Raw genomic sequence first — 17965 nt, 5'->3', positions numbered from 1 at the left:
GGTCGGGACGAATGGAGGCCGACAACACACGAGGAAAAAAGAAGAAGACATAAAGATTCCGGATTCATGGGCGGGAATGGGGGACGAGTCCATGTTTGTACGTTGAGAGATGGTTGCAGTTAAAATCCACTGCCGATGAGGAAAAACGCGGCTTGTTTGATCTTACTGGTATACAAGGCCCAAACTTCCATAGCAACGGTAAATAGCGGAAAATGAAAGGCTTAGGAGCTTGTCAGTAATGGCCAACTTCCACTGAAAATGGAATGCTTGGGCCGTTGCTGCGAAGCAACGACCCCATTCCAGCCGGCATCTCCGCAACTCCGCTGGCAAGGGACAAGGGCAGACATAAAGAGAAGTTACCCGGGGAATAGTAGCCTCGTCAGACCGAGTATCCATCTATGGTAAGACGAAGATGCCTCGCTTAGCAAGAGAGGTGTTTGCAAACAGAAATGAAACTTGGACGGCCTTGTCGATGGAGCGGAGCGGGACACCTCGAGCCTTTCATCACGGCAATGTTTGTGCTGCACTGATAGTGGCGTCTCGCTTCAACTGATAGGCGAGGTTCCACATTCCATATGGCTATGAGGACATGAGGCCCAGGAGGGTTTGTGCGGAACAAAGTGCAGAGGCTTTGAACAAGAAGCAGTGACCATATCCGGCGATATGATGGAGGGACATCCGTTCAAACGAAATGAGGGTTCGCCTCTCGAGAATGCCTCGCGTGAGTCTCAAGGAGAGACCATTTGATGGTATTGAACTATTGTAATGGGTGAGCTTGCCGCGAGGCACTGAAGTTGATCTAAACATTAAGGGATCAACGTTTCACGGAACCACAGAAACGTTTACATGCCGCGTTATCATTGCACCTGCATGGATCTCTGATGGGCTTGAACTTCAATGCTCTTAAGCATCAGGATTGGTTCGAGCATGAAATACTATGCCTTGCGTCTTGGTTGCTCTTGCAAGGAAGAAGGGACCATGAAACGATGCCTCGTGGCTGTTCCTGCTGCCCCCTCGGGCCAGGATCCGAGTTACAAACATATCAATCTTATTTTGTCCTATTCGATATGTACGAAGTGGAGGAAAGTATGCGATGCATCTTAATCCCCGGCATCGTGCATCATCTCCACAATCTTTGTGCAACTCGACTTAAAACACAGCTTCTATCCCCCTTTCACTTTCCCTTTGGATTTAATTAAGGTCCTCTCCTGTTTATCTCGATCTCTCCCTTCGCTCTTGCCTACCGTGGGTCGCATCCAACGATTGTCCGTGTCTTTCTCAAGACTAGACTGAGTCCTCATGTGGAGTCCACAAAGAAGTTTCCAATGTTCAGGTACTAAGACTTCGTAGCTTCAATCTTCTTCTGGATCACCCCCAATCTTGTTTCGTTCCAGTGTCGATCCCTTCCTAAAACTTCCGCGACTAGCTCTGCAGAGAGTCTTGTCCCGTGCCCTATTTCCCACCTTCCACCTTCCTTTTTCCGCCCTCCAGACCGCCTTTCTCATCTGACTGCGGAGTAGAGAAAGAGGAGTTTTCCGTCATCGTTATCTGATAAGTCATCGTCATTGCAGAGGACTTAGAACGGGAAACCGTAAAGGGTGAGGCTGCGATAGCATGCCAGATCGAAGCAAGAGCAAGATGGAATGCAGTGGGGAAAGGGAAACATTGAGGAGATCCCTTCCCCACTTACACGCCTGGGACGGACCTGACCAATATATTTGAGACATCATCGAATGGAGACGGCCTAGCACGGTCCCCATTCCCAGGTCCCAGATGCCCCAGGTCCCCCCAACATGACCCAGCAGTGTGGGATGGTTATATGCGCTTACCCGCATATTGAGGAGTCGTCATATTTCTTTGTGCATGTAGCAGAAAGTCAAGTGCCCGAGGGGTGATATACAGAGGCAGAGGCGACACTTCGCGACGAGGGGCTCTTTGCACAAAACCGTCTGCCACTTGTTTCTTTTCCCCTTCTTTCTTTTTAAACATGCGGGGCTTCGGGCCTGCCTATCGACAATGCCACTTGGACGGTGCTTTCACACGACGCCAGCGTTTGGTGTAGCCCGCCGGAAAAAAAAGTCATGGTCAACACTAGTGAAGGGATCGGCGAGTCGTGAATCCCAGTTTGTCGGGATTTCAGTCTTGCCGTTACACGCCACCAGAGGTCAAAGATCGCCCCGAGTGGAGCTGAAAGAAAGCAGACTGACGATCACTTCAAAAATACCACCAAAACTCCGGGAATAGGCACGATGTTTTAGTGTGTAAGGTATCCGAGAATTGCGAGGGCCGAATTGTGGCGGGCTGTTAAATGTTTTTATTTGAAGATGTATTGCGAGTAGCGTACTCAAAAGATCTTGTCATGACATGGTTTCCCAGGCTCTTATCTGACAGCGCTTTCCAAATATAACCCCCTTTTTGTTCCCCCAGAGAGAAGAAAGACATTGGTGTTCCATGATTTCCCTTAGATCCCCCTAGATGACTCAAAGAAGAGGAGCTGAAAGCTTGGTCCTTCAATGTTCAACCTGCTCTCAACGAGAAGAAAAATGAGCCAAAAATGATGCGATCCGTTACCCGAAAATGAAAAAAAGGTAGAATAAATCAATCGCGCGAATATGGTATCTTCCACCATTTTACCCCCCAACCCCCCCCTTTTCTTTTCAATGATTCCCCTCTCATCGAATCTGAGTGATGCTGGAAACGCCATCCTTGACCAGGCACGAAAATGACCCTGCCGACTCCATGCAAAGGGTGTTTGATAAGACAGACGAGTGGATGAAATGAATATGTAGTGACCCGATTCTCCGGAACGCCAGTAAATGGTCCCAATCCGCACAAAATAGTAGTAGCCCCGGTGAGTGTGAACTCAAAACGCCAATACCAAGTAATTAAAAGGCGCCAAAAAGAAAAGAGAGAAAAAAAAAAGGAAAAGAAAAGACCCGGTCAGGCAAGAATATGTATAGTGATCGATAATATCGGACAAGTTGTTCGATGATAGCTTTGTTCATGAGGCGTATTGGAAGAGGAGCTGAATTAATAGGACGAGAAGTTCGATGTTGGCTGTCGGAGCGTGGAGGGTTGATGTCGACGTCCTCATATAAACGTATGTAAAGCAGCACCGTAATGGCCGACGTTGCAACCGTTGAAGAGGAATCAAGACTCAGAAGTGTTTTCAGCTAGAGATTGTTTGACTCGTCTCCGAATGCGAATTGGTTTACGGACCACCTTGGGAGATGAGCCTTCTGCGGGGGCCTTGTTCATATTCCCTGGCCTGAGCATCCGTCTTCTCGACAGGCCGACTCCCGCGGACAACAATAGTTGAAATTGGGCGCTGTTTGGATCTTCAGCAAATCCTTCGTCGTCGTTGTCGACCTCCGCAACTAAGATCTCCTCCTCACTGTCGGGTTCGAGGGGCGCCACCGTGTCGGGAAGGGACCTCATGACGGAATCAATTTCCCGCTGCTTTGCTAATGATGGTAAGGGTGAGTTGTCGGCCGGAGGCGGCTCTTCTGTCGCCGCGTCGTCGAAGAGGGCCTCATCATCACTACGGAGATCATGAGATGGAGCTCTCGAAGACGACCTTGATGATGAGGATTTTGCGACCGGGCTGCTCGTATCGTTCCGCTCCGACATGCTCTGGGAAGAGTCCTTTCCACCTTTGGTTTCCTCCGGAGATTTCGTGGGATGCTGCGTGTCTCTATAAATGCGTTGCCGTTTTCTTGGTGGACTGCGCGGTGACGGCGGTTCCGATATTGAGTTCGCCGGTGGCTGCATGGAGGCGTCGTTACTGGGCCTTGGTGTATCTGAAGTATGCGGCTTGGTGCTAGTCCTGGACGGCGATTTCCCCTTGGATTGCGACGCATCTGAATTTACTTTCGATTTCGAAGATGTTGCGGTGGCTGCCTTTGGTGTCTGAGAAATATCTTTTTGCTGTTGTGCGTGGGCATCGTCGCGGGTCGTCTTTGTCCCGGCGTCATGTGTGCTGCGTCTGTTCGGCGAGGGAGTTGCTCCGCGAACTAACGATTCGGGGCGCTGCTGAACATTGTCGGTCTGGGTCGAGCATGTCTCCCTCCTCGCTTTCTCTTGCGGCTGATCCACCATCTGAGGCGAGGAGACGATGAATTAAAAAAAAGAAGCTCCAATCCGTCCTTGTGTTTGGAGGAAGGAGTGAAGCCCTAAAAAAAAAGATGAAGAAGGGGAAAAGTCCCTTTCTGTCCTGCGCAAGTGCAGAAGATTTCGCAATCCTGTGCGAGGTTTGAGGCTGGAAAGGAAAGCCTCCAAATACTACGAGAGGAGTCCAAGCAAGGGAGACGAGCACCTTAAGAAGAAGGGGGGGTGGACGTGCTGGTGCTGGTGCTGGTGCTGGCTGAGGGTTCAGAGATCATCCCCCTGTACGGAGTAGCGTAGTGTGTTCATGCGCTAATGCGCGGCGTTCGATGGTGAGCAGCGCAGTGGCTGGCCTATTTCTCCTAGTAAGACGGTTCATCCGGCTTTGGCGGATAGCGCTGAAATCCAGTCGGACAGATCAATTTGACCGGTAAGTGCCTCTTGGGGAGGGCAAAGGAAAGGAAGAAAGGAAGAAAGGAATGAAGATTTGATCGTTCAGCTGCGAGAGGTTGACTCTAGAGCTAGAAACTCGCTGGCCAGTCGTTCCAGGGTTGATCGGGAGCGACGCGAGGACGAGAAGGTGAGTATTCGAAGTGAAGTTCAAATGGCGGGAAGGGTGGAACCGCCGGACTATAATAATACCACGTCGAGACTCAAGGAATGCCTGGCTTTGAGGAAGCAGTAGCGAGTAGTAATTACTACCTGGTCGGTCGCTGGTCGTTCAATGCTGGAATCGAATTACGGAAGCAGTGATCCTGACCTCCGGGATTCCTGCGAATCGCTAAGATTGTGAAACTTGGCTGGGGGTGGGAAGCAGGGCCTCGCAGTGGATAACAATCCGTCGTGGTGCGGGCGGCTTGGTTCTTTAATATTCTTGCACATGCTCAACACTGTTTATGACATACGACGCGCTTGTAAAACTTGGGACAAGCCCACGACAAATGCTCAAAGAGGATGGAGTTAATGGAGAACCAGGCGCTGGGTGCCAGGGTCAGGCAGTCTAGCGTATACCCCGGGTGACGACTAGTAAGAATTAGATCAAGATCAATCGATTGATGACAGCACCCAGGCCCAGTGATTCTTCATCCAAGTACGAAAGTACTTCGTACATGGCCTGGTTGAGCTCAAGGGTCGCGCTAGGGAGGAAAAGGCGCAAAGACGTGCCTCTCTTTGAAGTACACTACACTCCCTTCGTACGGGTATGGATTGATTGATGGATGGACACCACCAGGGTATGCATCCACGGATAATGTCTAACCCACAAAAGGTTCAAGGGCTATTTCGACACTAGCCTAGCGCGGATTTAAGACCAATTAACTTGCAAACCAGCAGCACCTCAGTACGAAGTACAGAATAGGACGAACCTGTACGAAGTACAGAGGAGAAAATCTACGAAGTTGAGAGAGAGAAACTCAGAGGAGGTGATCCTTCATGAAGTATGAAGTAAGACAGTTAGGGCCCTTATCCGACCCGTCGGAGTCTTAGCTACGCACCTGGGGGACCGGACTGCCGGGCACCGGAACCGCTCCAGAGCTGCACACTCCACGTTGGCGTTTGGGCGAGAAAATATTTCTTCGATGGATCAATCTACTTCCATGACTCCAGATTTGAGGCGTTGAGGCTTCTTCAAGGCGCATTTCTGGTGTTCCGTGACGCGTGCCCAGGGTTTGGTTACAAGTGCAAAGGCCCTCCTCAGACGTATTGATTACACTACAGGGAGGGGAGGCAAGGAGCAGAACCCTGACTGTCAGCTACGACCAGAAGAGTAGAGCTTGCGCCAGGCTGGAGACCGGTCGTGCATCCCTGAGAAGACAGTCGTGTTCGGATGTTGTAAACTATTATTATGAAGTAATTAGTCTTAATTACTTACTTCTTCTTCGTCGACGTTGGCACTTCAAAGCTAATGTTTATAAAAAGTCCCCTCTCGGCCAAAGCCCGATTCTGCCATTGTACTTCGTACAAAGGACATCAATCACACAAAGTACAAAATGGACGTCTGGTGTGTCGTCGCATTGATGCAGCGAAACCACACAGGTCTGTCCATGCAGGCAACTAGCAAACTGCATGTCCCGTCCTCTCCTGGCAATAAAAATGCTCGAGTCCAGACATCGGGCTTGACGGAGGCCCGCGATTCGCTGGATAAAGGGGCATGAAAAGGAAAGAAACAATTCGCGTTACCTGCTGGCTGGGACAATCATGCTGTGCTGTTACCCACTTTTTATTGCCCAGTGCCCGAAATATTGGGATTTTGCACTTGTGATCCGACGGTGTGGTTCGCTTAGAAACTTAACAGTCTCTGACGGGTCGATCTGTCAGCGATGCTCTGCCACACTACGAAGTAGAGTTCTCTACTTCGCACTTTGTTCGTCATCGCCCGTTCGACGCTGATCGATTAATACTTGCGAATGTGCGAAGATTGTACGAAGTACGAAGTAGTAGTGCCTGGCCGGGCAGTGCAGTTTTCAAGTTTTGCATCATTTCTTACTTTGAATCTGGAAAATCCGTGCGAAGTACGAAGTACCGAGGTACTACATACAAAGTACGAAATACTTCTTTCGTCATGAGCACGGACCCTTTTTTCCCTCCTCGGATATCGGCACCGCCTCAGAAGAGGCGGTGGTGCTGTCGTTCAAGTTAAACGCCACCCACGCCTCCAAGCAAGGCAGAGAAGGTTCTTGACGTGCGCCCTGGACACTTCTTACTTCGGAACTCCCTCGCACGAAGTAAACGAACCTTAGTCTTACAGATTATTACAAGTACGTTCCCTCCTACGTGGAATCCCACTAGCGTATGTACATGGGCTTCGGTTCATACGAAGTGCGAACAATGAGTAGTGTATATTAGTAGATTACCAAATGACTCTAAACATTTTCTCAGGCAAGGTTGGCACGAACGTAACCGCCTCGTCTCGCTAGCTGCGATGGAAAGCGGAAGGGGGCATAATACAGATTAATACCCTCTGACCATTTTATTAGCCCCTGTTTGTTATCTCCGACTTCACTTGACCTACATTCAAGTGCTAGTAGCAGGAGCTCGCGATGTGGAGAAGACCTCACTAACATGGGTAAGCCGAGCTCTGCGTTCTAGTTTAATCAACCCAAGATGGCTTATGGACGGATATCCTCAATCCTTGATGCCCCTTTCACGCCACATGGGCAGCGTGAAGAAATCGACCTGGTCGGACAGACGTTCATGTCCTGTAGCACATCCAACCTAAAGCGGGTCTTCGTCATGTATGCATCCACCCCAAGGCAGGCATACATCGCAGAGCTGGGTGCCAGGGTCATGAACGGCTTAGTTTTACCTTTGTACAACCGGGCTGTCTTTTCGGATATAAACCCCATCGGCTCTTACTTCGTACTTCAAACGTGGCGTATGTTGTTGGGAAGGCCCACTCGCCCACCACGAAATTTAGCACACAATCCCCAAGCCTTCGAACCGTATTTTGTGGGTAAGGGATCCGGGAAGATGATGTAACCTTGCCAAGAACCGGTTCTTGCTGAGAGAAGGATACGAACGATTACGTGTGGCCATACCAGGTAAACGTTGTCAAGAGGAAGAATCCTTTCGATTTTAAAGTCGTCTCGAGTCAGAAAAGTAGACTTGTGGTGGTAGCGAAGGCCGGCATTTTGAGCTTCATCCAAGCACTTCATACTTCTTCCTTTGTCCTTGCGGACTCTCTCCGAAAAGAGAATCAGCTTCAGTACAAAAGTACTTCGTACTTCGTACAATTTGATCCAGGGATCTGGGTGGTCAGGGGCCAAACGGGAAAAGACCCGAATTAGGGTTGCGTCACACACCATTGGAGATGGAAGTGGTGGACCCTTCCCAGGGTTTGACAGGGATTCGCCCCCTTTAAAAAAAATTTGAACAACTCCGCTCCGGGTATTGGGGAAGTATTATAAACTACACTACACCTGATCCTTCGTAGTGCAGTAGTGAAAAATGGAGAAAAGAATTGGGGGTAATATTACCCTCTTTCCTTTGGAGCTATCGGTTATGATGCCCCTTCGAGTCTAATCGTGATGATTTTCTTTCGTAATTAGGTCAGCTTGGCGACAGGGTTTCGTACATGGAAATGTAACGAAGGTAATAATAGTTAATGGAAAATAGAAGTCGGGGTTCTTTGGAAGCGACTACAGATCCCTGGTAAGACTGGCCTGGCCACATACCCATTGGGTGTCACTGCACTCTCACGAAGTAAAATTATCGTCAGAATTCAACACTGCCAAGTTGGCGAAATCCAACCAAATCTACCAGGATATAAACGACCCATTTCCCACGAAGCATGTCATCAGGAACGGGGTTCTGGCATGTCAATGTCGCCTCCAGTATGTGCGCTATCAAGGTTTGTGGGGAATCTGCTTATTTCTAGGCACCACTCCGTACGAGCTGTCTGGGCAGAGTCAGGAGGAATGACCCCATCACTCAAGGCTAACCATTGGAAGAGAAAAGTTCAAAATCGAAGGGTGTCTTTTGTCTATTGGGCCCCGGTGGCTCCAGCATTTTTTTTTTTAATCGTTAAGTCTTACCTCTTACAAGTCTTCCCATCCACCTACTTTGTCCTTTGTCCTTTGTCCTCTGTCGGCATTACCATGTACGAAGTATGTTGGGGTTACCTTGGGTTTGGTTTTCCCAACTTCCTGGGACCGGTTCGACGAGTCGTGCCCGATGCCTCAATCGTCAATACTAGTGTACTTCTTTCGTGTAATAGTAACTAGAACTAAAATTTTATCCAGGTTCAGTCGCTGGGACAGGTCCCCCAAGATCCCCCTCATACCTACGTAGCACCTTTCATTCTGCACGATGACGTGTATCTCTACGCTCGCATTAACGGGTCAATAGTCGACAGTCGACATCGTCTCAGGTATGCACGCATAACTCGTTTGCATATTGGGCTGTGTGGTCTCCGACACTCTGGTCTCTGGTTAATCTTGTGGATCTGGATTTGACGCGTGCTCTCCGCCCCGCTCCGCCTGTCCGCGCCCACGGGATTTGGCAAGTTAATCTTGAAACCCTTTGTCTGACGGTTCAGCGTCCAAAGACAAATGGGAGATTACATACTTTGTTCTTGACAGACTTGGCCCCGCTCCCCGCTACTCGATCTCCTGTTCATGCGGAATGCGGAACTAGCTGAACTTCACTAAAGCTTTTAGCACCGGATCTAGCGGAGTTCGGCGCTGGGGGTTTGGGGGTTTTAACCTTATTGATCAATATAATGGAAGGAAAATGCCGTGGGCTATCGGGTAGCGCACCGAGGACAACCAAAAGGAAAATCACTGGGGCGGTTCGATCAGATCTTGTTCTACTTTATACTCCATCAATATTTACGGTAGCTGGGGCTTAGCGGCCCCTAGATCAAAGACTGTTGCAAGCCAGCACCAGATGAATCGATCCGATCAAGAACTCACCCAACCTAGTTGTCGTGTTCACGTACCTCGGTACTTCGTAACTCATCGCGACCATGACTGGGTTTCAGGATGATGATATCGAGCGGGATTTGATCGGTATTGGACGGTCAATACTGGCCCGCTGTGGCTTGCGCAATCGGTCCGTCATCTACCTGTGTGAGCGAAGGAGCGCCAGGCTTTCCTGACCAGTCTTAACTCGTAGGAAACAGAATTTCAACACTTGGTACCTTCGTACTTCAACTTCATCCAAGTCATTTTTTGATAATATTTGAGGGACCGAGTTCCACCACTCACGATAAAATTCAAGTCATTCCAATCAGCTGGGAAAATGGAGACTGCGGGATTATTACCAGGTGTCTGTTGGCGCTGGTGAGAATCTTCAAATCGAAATCTCGAGCTTGTTGTATGCTCAAATGTCTCGGTGTTTGCCGAAGCTGAAATGAGAGAGCGATACTAGTTTGCTTCGTCTTTCCATGGCTCTGGTGCCTACTCATACTGCGTATGAAGTAGATGCTTCATGCATTGGAATCCTCTTAACCAAAGTGGTCGGTATGATTGATTGATTGATTGATTGATTGATTGATTGATTGACTCTATGGCATTTGATACCTTCCGACGTGTGGGGGAGACGTCAACAGCATCCAAGCTAGCTTTGAGGCTCTCTGTCACTTCATGAAAAAAAAAACGGTCATATGGCAAAAAGTACCGAGTGGCCGAATCTTTGACACAATCGTCACATATCAGTTTTATTTGTTTTTTTTATTCTCCTCTCGACAGAAGCCGCTGCTGCATGATGATATTTGTGTCACACAGCCATGCCGTTTCGAACCTTCTCTGAGAGCTTCCTTTCTTCAGCGGCTTCTCCCGCTCCAGCCCCCCGGCCAAGATGAGAAATGAGAGGAAAAAAAAATCCAGAGACCGATCAATGGATCCCGTTCCCCTTTTACCGGCGAGTGACGCCTCAACTCTGTAATCCGAAAAAACTGGATGGTGGGTGTCATCCGTAAAAGTCCATTCAAGCTTGGGGCAGGAGTTCTTGCATGGACTTATGAAACAGCCTGGTGCACCATTGCTTAGCAGAAGGATCGTCCTGAAATTGATCATTGATCCTTATTCCCAAGCCATCAGCGTTGTTCCCAACCCGCGGACTGGAATTCCAACGACCTTCCATCTTGCTCATACTGCAAGCCTCTTCATGCGAACTTCTCCGACCTCCAAATAATAACACAATACTCTACACAGGTAAAAGAAGGATGAGCATTAAACAAAATAATACCATTTCTCTTCCATTTTCTACAGACACTTTTTTCCCCCTCCCTTGTTACTTCCGTCCTCTCCTTGAGACGGATTTGAGATTGTTGTCTACACTCCATCTCGCAACACCTGGCGCGTCAACCCCCTAGACTAGGCGCCAGGAGACCCTTGCTTTCGACGGGCACTCGGTCCGTGAGGAAATTCCGCCTATTACTGAGTTGAGTAGAGTGAGAGAACGAAGATACATTTGCAACTCGTAATACTCACCCCTCTCCGGAATGATATCTATACAAGTACCTTCCGAACTCGGTCGACAGAGAAGAGATCACGACTCCGTTCCGATGCAGAACCATGATGGACAGCCTCCCATCTCCGACAACTCGCATAACCACTAGCATCCACAGCAACATAGCCCTGATTCTCGACCGAGGTGGGAAAAGAAGACTGAGAACTCGTACTTTCTCTCTCCATGTGATGCGATCTAAACCTTTTTCTGCCACGGTGAGCTGAACGGTGAGAGATAGTCCGAGGTCTGTGAGGCCGCAGCTGCATCAATCTCTGACACGCTAGCAAGGACCTAGACATGATAATACTTTTGTCAGCCTTCATTGTTCGCCAAGATTTGACGGCTTCTCCTGTTTGCTGAGACTCGGGATGTTCGGGGGGAGAATTCTCCCTTGAACCCTGCAATGCAAGGGTTTGGTTTTCTTGCCGCCTAAGCCTTGTCGTGCCCATCTCGGTTCCTAGATTATCGAGATCGAGCACGGGATGCCCGACGGATTGTTGGCGCTGAACGATCCATGAAGCAGTCTAACCTGGTCCCCGTGTTTTGGTTACTCATACAAGTAGACTCTTGAGCGGACTAAGGCTTGGTTACGCTACTGCAAGGAGCTCATTGTGGGAGTTCATGGAGGCCCAAGAAGGTAGCTAAACCCGGGCGGGCAAAATTCGCGAGAATAGCTTCCCGGGAAAGATCCACTTGCTTCGTTCTGGTACCCGGGCTTTCCAGTGTATCATGATCACAAACTCAAAGGAATGCCGCCATTACTCCTAAGGCCGCGGAGCAGAGTCAGCCGTGGATGGTATCCCTGCCCTTGTGGGCAAAATTTCGAAGGACGGGATTCACAGCTCCTCGAGGCTTCCGATCGTACTTGTAAGCCGGCCCTTTTTGCATGATGATTTTCGAGCATGCCCCCCGGTAATGAATTGTCTGGCTCATTACAGCTCCGTCCCCGGATGTTTCAATCTTGGTTGTGGGACATTGACTTAAAAGTGGTGGGAGACGGCTTCACCGCTGCCTCAAAACGCCGGCCTGAGCCATGATTTGAGCAGGATGCCCGTCAGTCTCAGTAACAGTTCTATCCGCGCGGGTTCCCAGCTGATGGAAAGTTTGCATCTATAGGATTAAGGTCCTGGGCGAGGCAACTTTCAAACTTACCTTCTTGTGAAATTACCGCCGACACTTTCCACTTTCCATCGAGCTCATGCAGCAAGAGTTCTCCTGCTCTTTAATGTTGGGGATCTTCTACTTGACAGCATATTCTGCTTTCCCAGACGTCTTGTTGTACTGGGCGAGCCTCTAAATCCTACGAATTCCTCTGAGGGAATCGGACACTGATGTTAAGTTTCCCACCTGCTCCGACAATAGATCTCCCTAACGAGACAATGCTCGCCTGATATCCGGTTCCCCGAGAGACTTGAGTCGGAATGGGAAATGTTGCTAGAACGAATGATTTCTGAGCAGAACGCATATTTCTTTCCAGGGCCGGTAGGACCACAAGGGAGACTTGGCCGCATAAGAATCTTATCTCTAGTTCCTCCCATTGACAAGAGCATGGAGATCCATTCCATCGTCCCCTTGAAATGGCCACATTCTATCTCTGAAACAAGAATAGTTGCTCCCGATGGAAGTATTCGAATATCGAGAAGACATCCTTTTTATGCTTGAGGGACATGAGCTTGATATGAGTTGCTCGGTGAAGTAGAGACGCGGTGTATGTAATACCATTGATGCTCATACCAACCTCCCTTGTCCTCTCTCCTCCTCTCCTTCACCCAACCCTTCTATCTCTCTCCAGATAGTGGCCGCGATGAACAGCACGTAGGCCTGACGAATGGCTGAGGTTTAGGTGTGTGGCCCTCTAGTCGCTTCATGGTTCCGAAGCATCCCTGCGAAGTCGTTGATGCTCTTCAAGAGAGTACACGAGAAGACGTGCAGTACCGTCAAGCCGCACCCAAAGACTTCCACGTTGCTTTCGCAAGAACCGATGATCGGATGGCCTACACTCGAGCAAGCGGGCGAGAATTTTTCACCCTATCCATCATTCCCTCTGTGGCTTCACATGCTTCGTCTCCCCATTTACTTATTCATCGATCCACCCCTAGGGGCTCTCGAGGCAGACTCAGCGAACGGAAACCTTATCCAGAGGTGCTAGCGATTTCAAAAGAAACTTGACTAGGCTCGGAGTCTCAGGGCGCAGGAAAACAGAAAAGCCTTCTCCGCCGTGATCGAGGGGCCTTTTCGTCTTCGCTGGACTTGCCTCTATCAAGGTAGGATATGTAGGAAGCATCGATATTGGATTCTCGGGAGGGAGGCCGGTTGCGTTATCCAACGTCGGGAAGAAGATCAATGGGTGGATATTAGATATTACGGGATAGAAACTCTTCCTCACAAAAGAACTAAGTTATTATCCCACTTACGATTCCTCCTACAACTTGTGAGGTCAAGGCCCCTCGGCCCAGCGGAAATGATGAACTTTAATGCTACTCTATAGGACGAAGTTTGAGGTTAGGGACCACGGAGAACGGCATCCAGAACCATCATCGATGTGGTGCTAGCTGCATCGACTGGTGAATTCCAGAATCTATCGGGGACATCTGAGTCGGCCATATACGCCGACGGTCACATATCAACACAGAGAGATTGAATCCACAGGAATAAGGTTGTTTCAGAATTCGGAATTCTTGGTGCGGTTGGAATAGCTGTTAGATATTGGGGATGCTAAAGCTGCAATGGTTCAGTGACCAAGTAGATTGATATGAGACGGTGACACGGGGATCATTCAGGTCAACCAAGTGCTGGGAGCATGAGGAAAAGAGAACATTGAACAATTTGCACCATATCTTCTGTCAGTGTTGGGCTGTCCCGGACTGTAAGGCCGCTTCCCAGAGTTTTGGGAATCACCCAAGGTACTCCATACTCCCAGCCTTTCCAGCTTCTGTAAACATTCAAGACTTCCTTTGTTTGCGCCTCTAGTTGGAACCGGTTTTTTCTTTCTCTTTTTTTTTTCCCCTCTTGTCTGGATAAAACGTGGCGAGCAGCAATCATCAAATCGATTCTGCCAAGCTCCGGGAGTTGGCTCTGCTCCATCAGCGCGGCGCGTAAAACGGCAGCTCAGCGAGAAATCAAAGCTGTCCAACTTTACAAGGACCAAAAATAGCATCCACGGCGCCAATTCAACGGTCCGCTATTACTGCTTCCCCCGAACTGCGGACATGCAGATATGGACGGGCCACATCATCTCGACCCGCTCACTTCTCGATAATCCATCCCCAGGACCCTCAGCTCGTATGTTGCTCCATCTCCTCGCTGTCCGAAGGTGTCGTTGAAAGGATAAAATCCAGCCAATGAGCAGAGTTGGCGCCCACGAATTTCGCCAAGCTCTTTGGGACTGCGACCGGCGCCAAACGATTGGACAGAAGCAACGCAAGTCGAAAGACCCCCTTGCTTGAACTTGTTTGGCTTGCTTGCCAATTCTGTCAATCATCTCAATTTAGAAGCGGGCACGAGCGGTGGGGACGGAGAGGCACCAACCGGTGGGACGACCACTGTTGCTTTAGCCCCAAGTTCAGAGGCAGGTGATATCGGCGGGGGCGGCTCGAATTGATTCAAGCCCTCGAGACGTTCGAGACGTTCGAGACCAGCGGCCAGTAAGAGATAGGAAGAAGGAGAGTTGCAGCTTGGCGCGAGAGCAGGCTGGTGGTGTACGTGGGCAGGCGATGAAAAATGAAGACAGACTCTGTTCCCCCATCCTTTCTTGTCTCGATTTCTCGTCTTCTCACGAATCCTGCATCATCAGTTCTTTTTCTTTTTTTGTACTCCGTCACATTTCTAGAATCCCGCCGTGGCTTGCGCATCCGGGAAAATCCACCTGGGGGCCAAGAAGAGAGCTGCATTGAACTGCATTGAACTGTTCCTTTTCCTGCATCGGGAGCTATTGGGGAGGCTGTGTACGACCTTAGCTGCGGGGTCCGTTTATTCATATTGAATCTATTGTCCTACGATCTTGATTTCCCTCTCTCTCCCTCGTTTTCCCTCGTTCTCTCTCACATTATCCTTATTCCGATCAGCCTCAATCTCTCTCTCCCGTTTGCCCTGTATCTGTTCCTCTTTTTTCTTTATTCTCTCTTCTCCGTCTTAATCGAACCTTCTCGAGTACCTTCGGAGCTTCGCATCCCGGCTCCTCCGATTCTAGCCCGGGTTAAAGCTCTGCGAGCTACTGTCACGAGCTGCTGCTGCTGAGCTCTGTTCCTAGCCTCATCATGTCGGCTCACTATTATCCCCGTAAGTTTCCGGATCCACACAAGATTGACTTAGAAGTTATAAGGTTCCAAAGGCTAACTGAGCTTTGTTTTCGAAATAGCCCCGCCTGGCGTGGCATCATCAGGTCCGCATTGCCCCCCCAACCCCCCCCCCCCAACCCAAAACACCTCATTGCCTCGTAGTCGTGATGGATGATGGACACAACGCGCGATTCATCCGCATACTTACACATCCCTCGCAGGCCAGCAAAAGAGCTACCCTCCACCGCCCATGTCCGCCCCGGCGCACAAGACCCAATTCTTCCCTCCTCCACCTGCAGCCAGCACAACCGTCCAAATACAATATCCCCCTCCACCCGGCCAGTCCCCATCTCCAAACCAGCATGCTCGAACCCAATCGACGCATTACCCTCCTCCTCCCTCGACAGCCTCATCGACCACGGCAGCGGCGTCACCGGAACACTCGTCCCTCCCGATCCGCACGGCGGCGACACCCGAGTCCGCGCCGTCCGCGAACCAGCAGCAGCAGCAGTTTTCACCACCGCCCACCGCCGAGCAGTGGCCCGACGAGAAGGCGCAGTATGAAGAGCGAGAGGCGGAAGTCGAAGCGCAGCCGGTCCAGTTTGTCGGCGCGTCAACCGTTGTCGACGATGTGGGGACTTTTAATGGGGGGAGTTATAGGATTAGCCATCGGGATTCGAACACCATTTTGACGGTCCAGTTGGCCATCAACTGTCCCTTCAACGCAAAGCCCGGTATGTGTGTCGTGTAAAGGCTACTTCCAAGAGAACTCTACTTATCTGGGCTAACATCAAACCTTAACCCCCCCCAAAAGGCACCATGATCGCCATGTCCCACTCCGTCATCCTCCGCGGTTCGCTAAAGTTCAGCGTGAAGAAGCTCATGGCCGGCGGCGATTTCGGCCACTCCACCTTCGTCGGTCCCGGCGAGGTCCTCCTCGGCCCTTCCATGCTCGGCGACATTACCACCATCCGCCTCACCGGGAAGGAGACCTGGTCCGTCGGCATGGATGCTTACCTCGCCTCGACTCAGGGCGTCATCCGCGACCATAAGCGCCAGGGTCTCACGAAGGCTATGTTCTCGGGTGAGGGCCTTTGGGTGTACAAGGTTAGCGGGACGGGGTTGCTTTGGATTACTAGCTTTGGCGCTATCATCCAGAAGACGGTATGCTTTTTCTTCTTTTTTTTTTCCCCCGCTCTCTCTTTTCTTTTTTAATCCCTGCCTTAGACCACTTCTCCTTATTGATATAACTAATGCTTGCTATGATAGCTCGCCGAGGGAGAAAAATACATTGTCGACAACGGCCACCTCATCGCTTGGGATACCAAATACGTACTCGAACGCGTGGCCTCGGGTGGTATCATCTCAGGAATTGCTTCCGCCGAAGGTCTCGTTTGCAAGTTTACTGGTCCTGGAACCGTGTATATGCAAACTCGCAATGCTGTGAGTTGTCCCTCCTATCTTGACTTGACCCTCCCCTTCTCTCTTGATTCTAACCTTTTTTTCCTCCCATCGTAGCGAGCCTTTGGTGCGTACATGACCGGCCAGAATTACCAAGCGCCATAATCAACTTAAACTTATCGAGGGGGAGGTTCTGGGCGGAAGGAGGAGGAGGACTCTTGTTCCCGAGTCCGAAAGACAGTTCCGGAGACGCGGGATCTGGCAGCGCAGAGAGAGTGAGAAAAGAAGCTGGAGGAGATGGTGGCAGTATCCGCGTGGGAAAATTGATGTATAAGAAAGGACAGAGGCGGATCTCGATGTGGACTTTTCTATTTTTGTATAGGTATATTAGTAGTTTCGGGATATGCGCGGCGCAGCTATTTTGAATGATGGACGCACGATCTATGAATGTTTTTTTTCTCGTTTCCAAGTACCACTCCGTCTGGTGGCTCAAGCTGCTGCCTATCAAGCTGCTACCTATCTAGTTAAGAAGGCCAATCTCCCTTGCGTTTGAATGGATTATTCTGTGAAACCACTCCCGAGCCCCTTGCCTCTTAAGCATAGTCTAAGCATCTCCGCCGGGTATCGGAGGTGTATTAGGCTGCAAGTCGTCAGTCATTGAAACCTTCTGCTTCCCATTTTACTCATCCGGGGCTCAAGTCTTCACATCCAAGTCAAGTCTAGATGCCAAGGATAAATCTCACCACCGCTCAAAACATACAGGCAGGGAGTAAGGGTCTCAAGCCCTGCAGTGACTGGTATCAAATCACGGAGAACAACACAAGATAAAAAGTGTTCACGAAATGGTCTTGAAATAACCATTAATTAACATCCCAAACTAACCAAAAACCGTCCGCTACCCAGAACGGCAAGGCACAAATTCCAATCCCATAGGGAGAAATAGTCAAGGAGAAAAGGGCAGGTTTCGCCTAATCTATCCGAGCATATTCTCTCTCTCCTCCTCCTCTTTATATCTCTTCTGGTATCTGATCTGATATTCATCTTTTCCCACCCCAGACCAGCTGATATGTAGTTGCTCCTGGGGTATTTTCGCCCTCGAAAATTGTTCCTCTTTCTTCCCCTTACCCGGGAAAACTGACCCGTGCCTCCGATGCCGTGAGAACCATATGGGATAGTGATTCGTGTATGTGTGAGTGTGTGTGTGTGGAAGTTATATACAATGTATACAGGAA

The 17965-nt window shown here is 49.8% G+C and overlaps 1 protein-coding gene and 1 pseudogene across 1 annotated transcript; one reads left to right on the top strand and one right to left on the bottom strand.

The window, feature by feature from the left end:
- Positions 1–3150: 3150 nt before the first annotated feature.
- Positions 3151–4098, bottom strand: SAPIO_CDS10641 (annotated as a pseudogene; the record flags this gene model as incomplete).
- Positions 4099–15311: 11213 nt separating this feature from the next.
- Positions 15312–16898, top strand: SAPIO_CDS10640 (uncharacterized protein; the record flags this gene model as incomplete). Its single annotated transcript, XM_016784197.1, has 6 exons — positions 15312–15333; positions 15413–15436; positions 15554–16066; positions 16147–16496; positions 16602–16775; positions 16851–16898. The coding sequence occupies 6 exons, from the start codon at positions 15312–15314 to the stop codon at positions 16896–16898; spliced, it is 1131 nt and encodes a 376-aa protein (XP_016638434.1).
- Positions 16899–17965: the final 1067 nt, after the last annotated feature.

This window comes from Scedosporium apiospermum (genome assembly GCF_000732125.1).
Source record: "Scedosporium apiospermum strain IHEM 14462 chromosome Unknown SEQ_SAPIO_0176, whole genome shotgun sequence".
NCBI lineage: Eukaryota > Fungi > Ascomycota > Sordariomycetes > Microascales > Microascaceae > Scedosporium > Scedosporium apiospermum.
The sequence above is the reverse complement of the archived record's forward strand: the minus strand, read 5'-3'. Positions and strand labels throughout refer to the sequence as shown.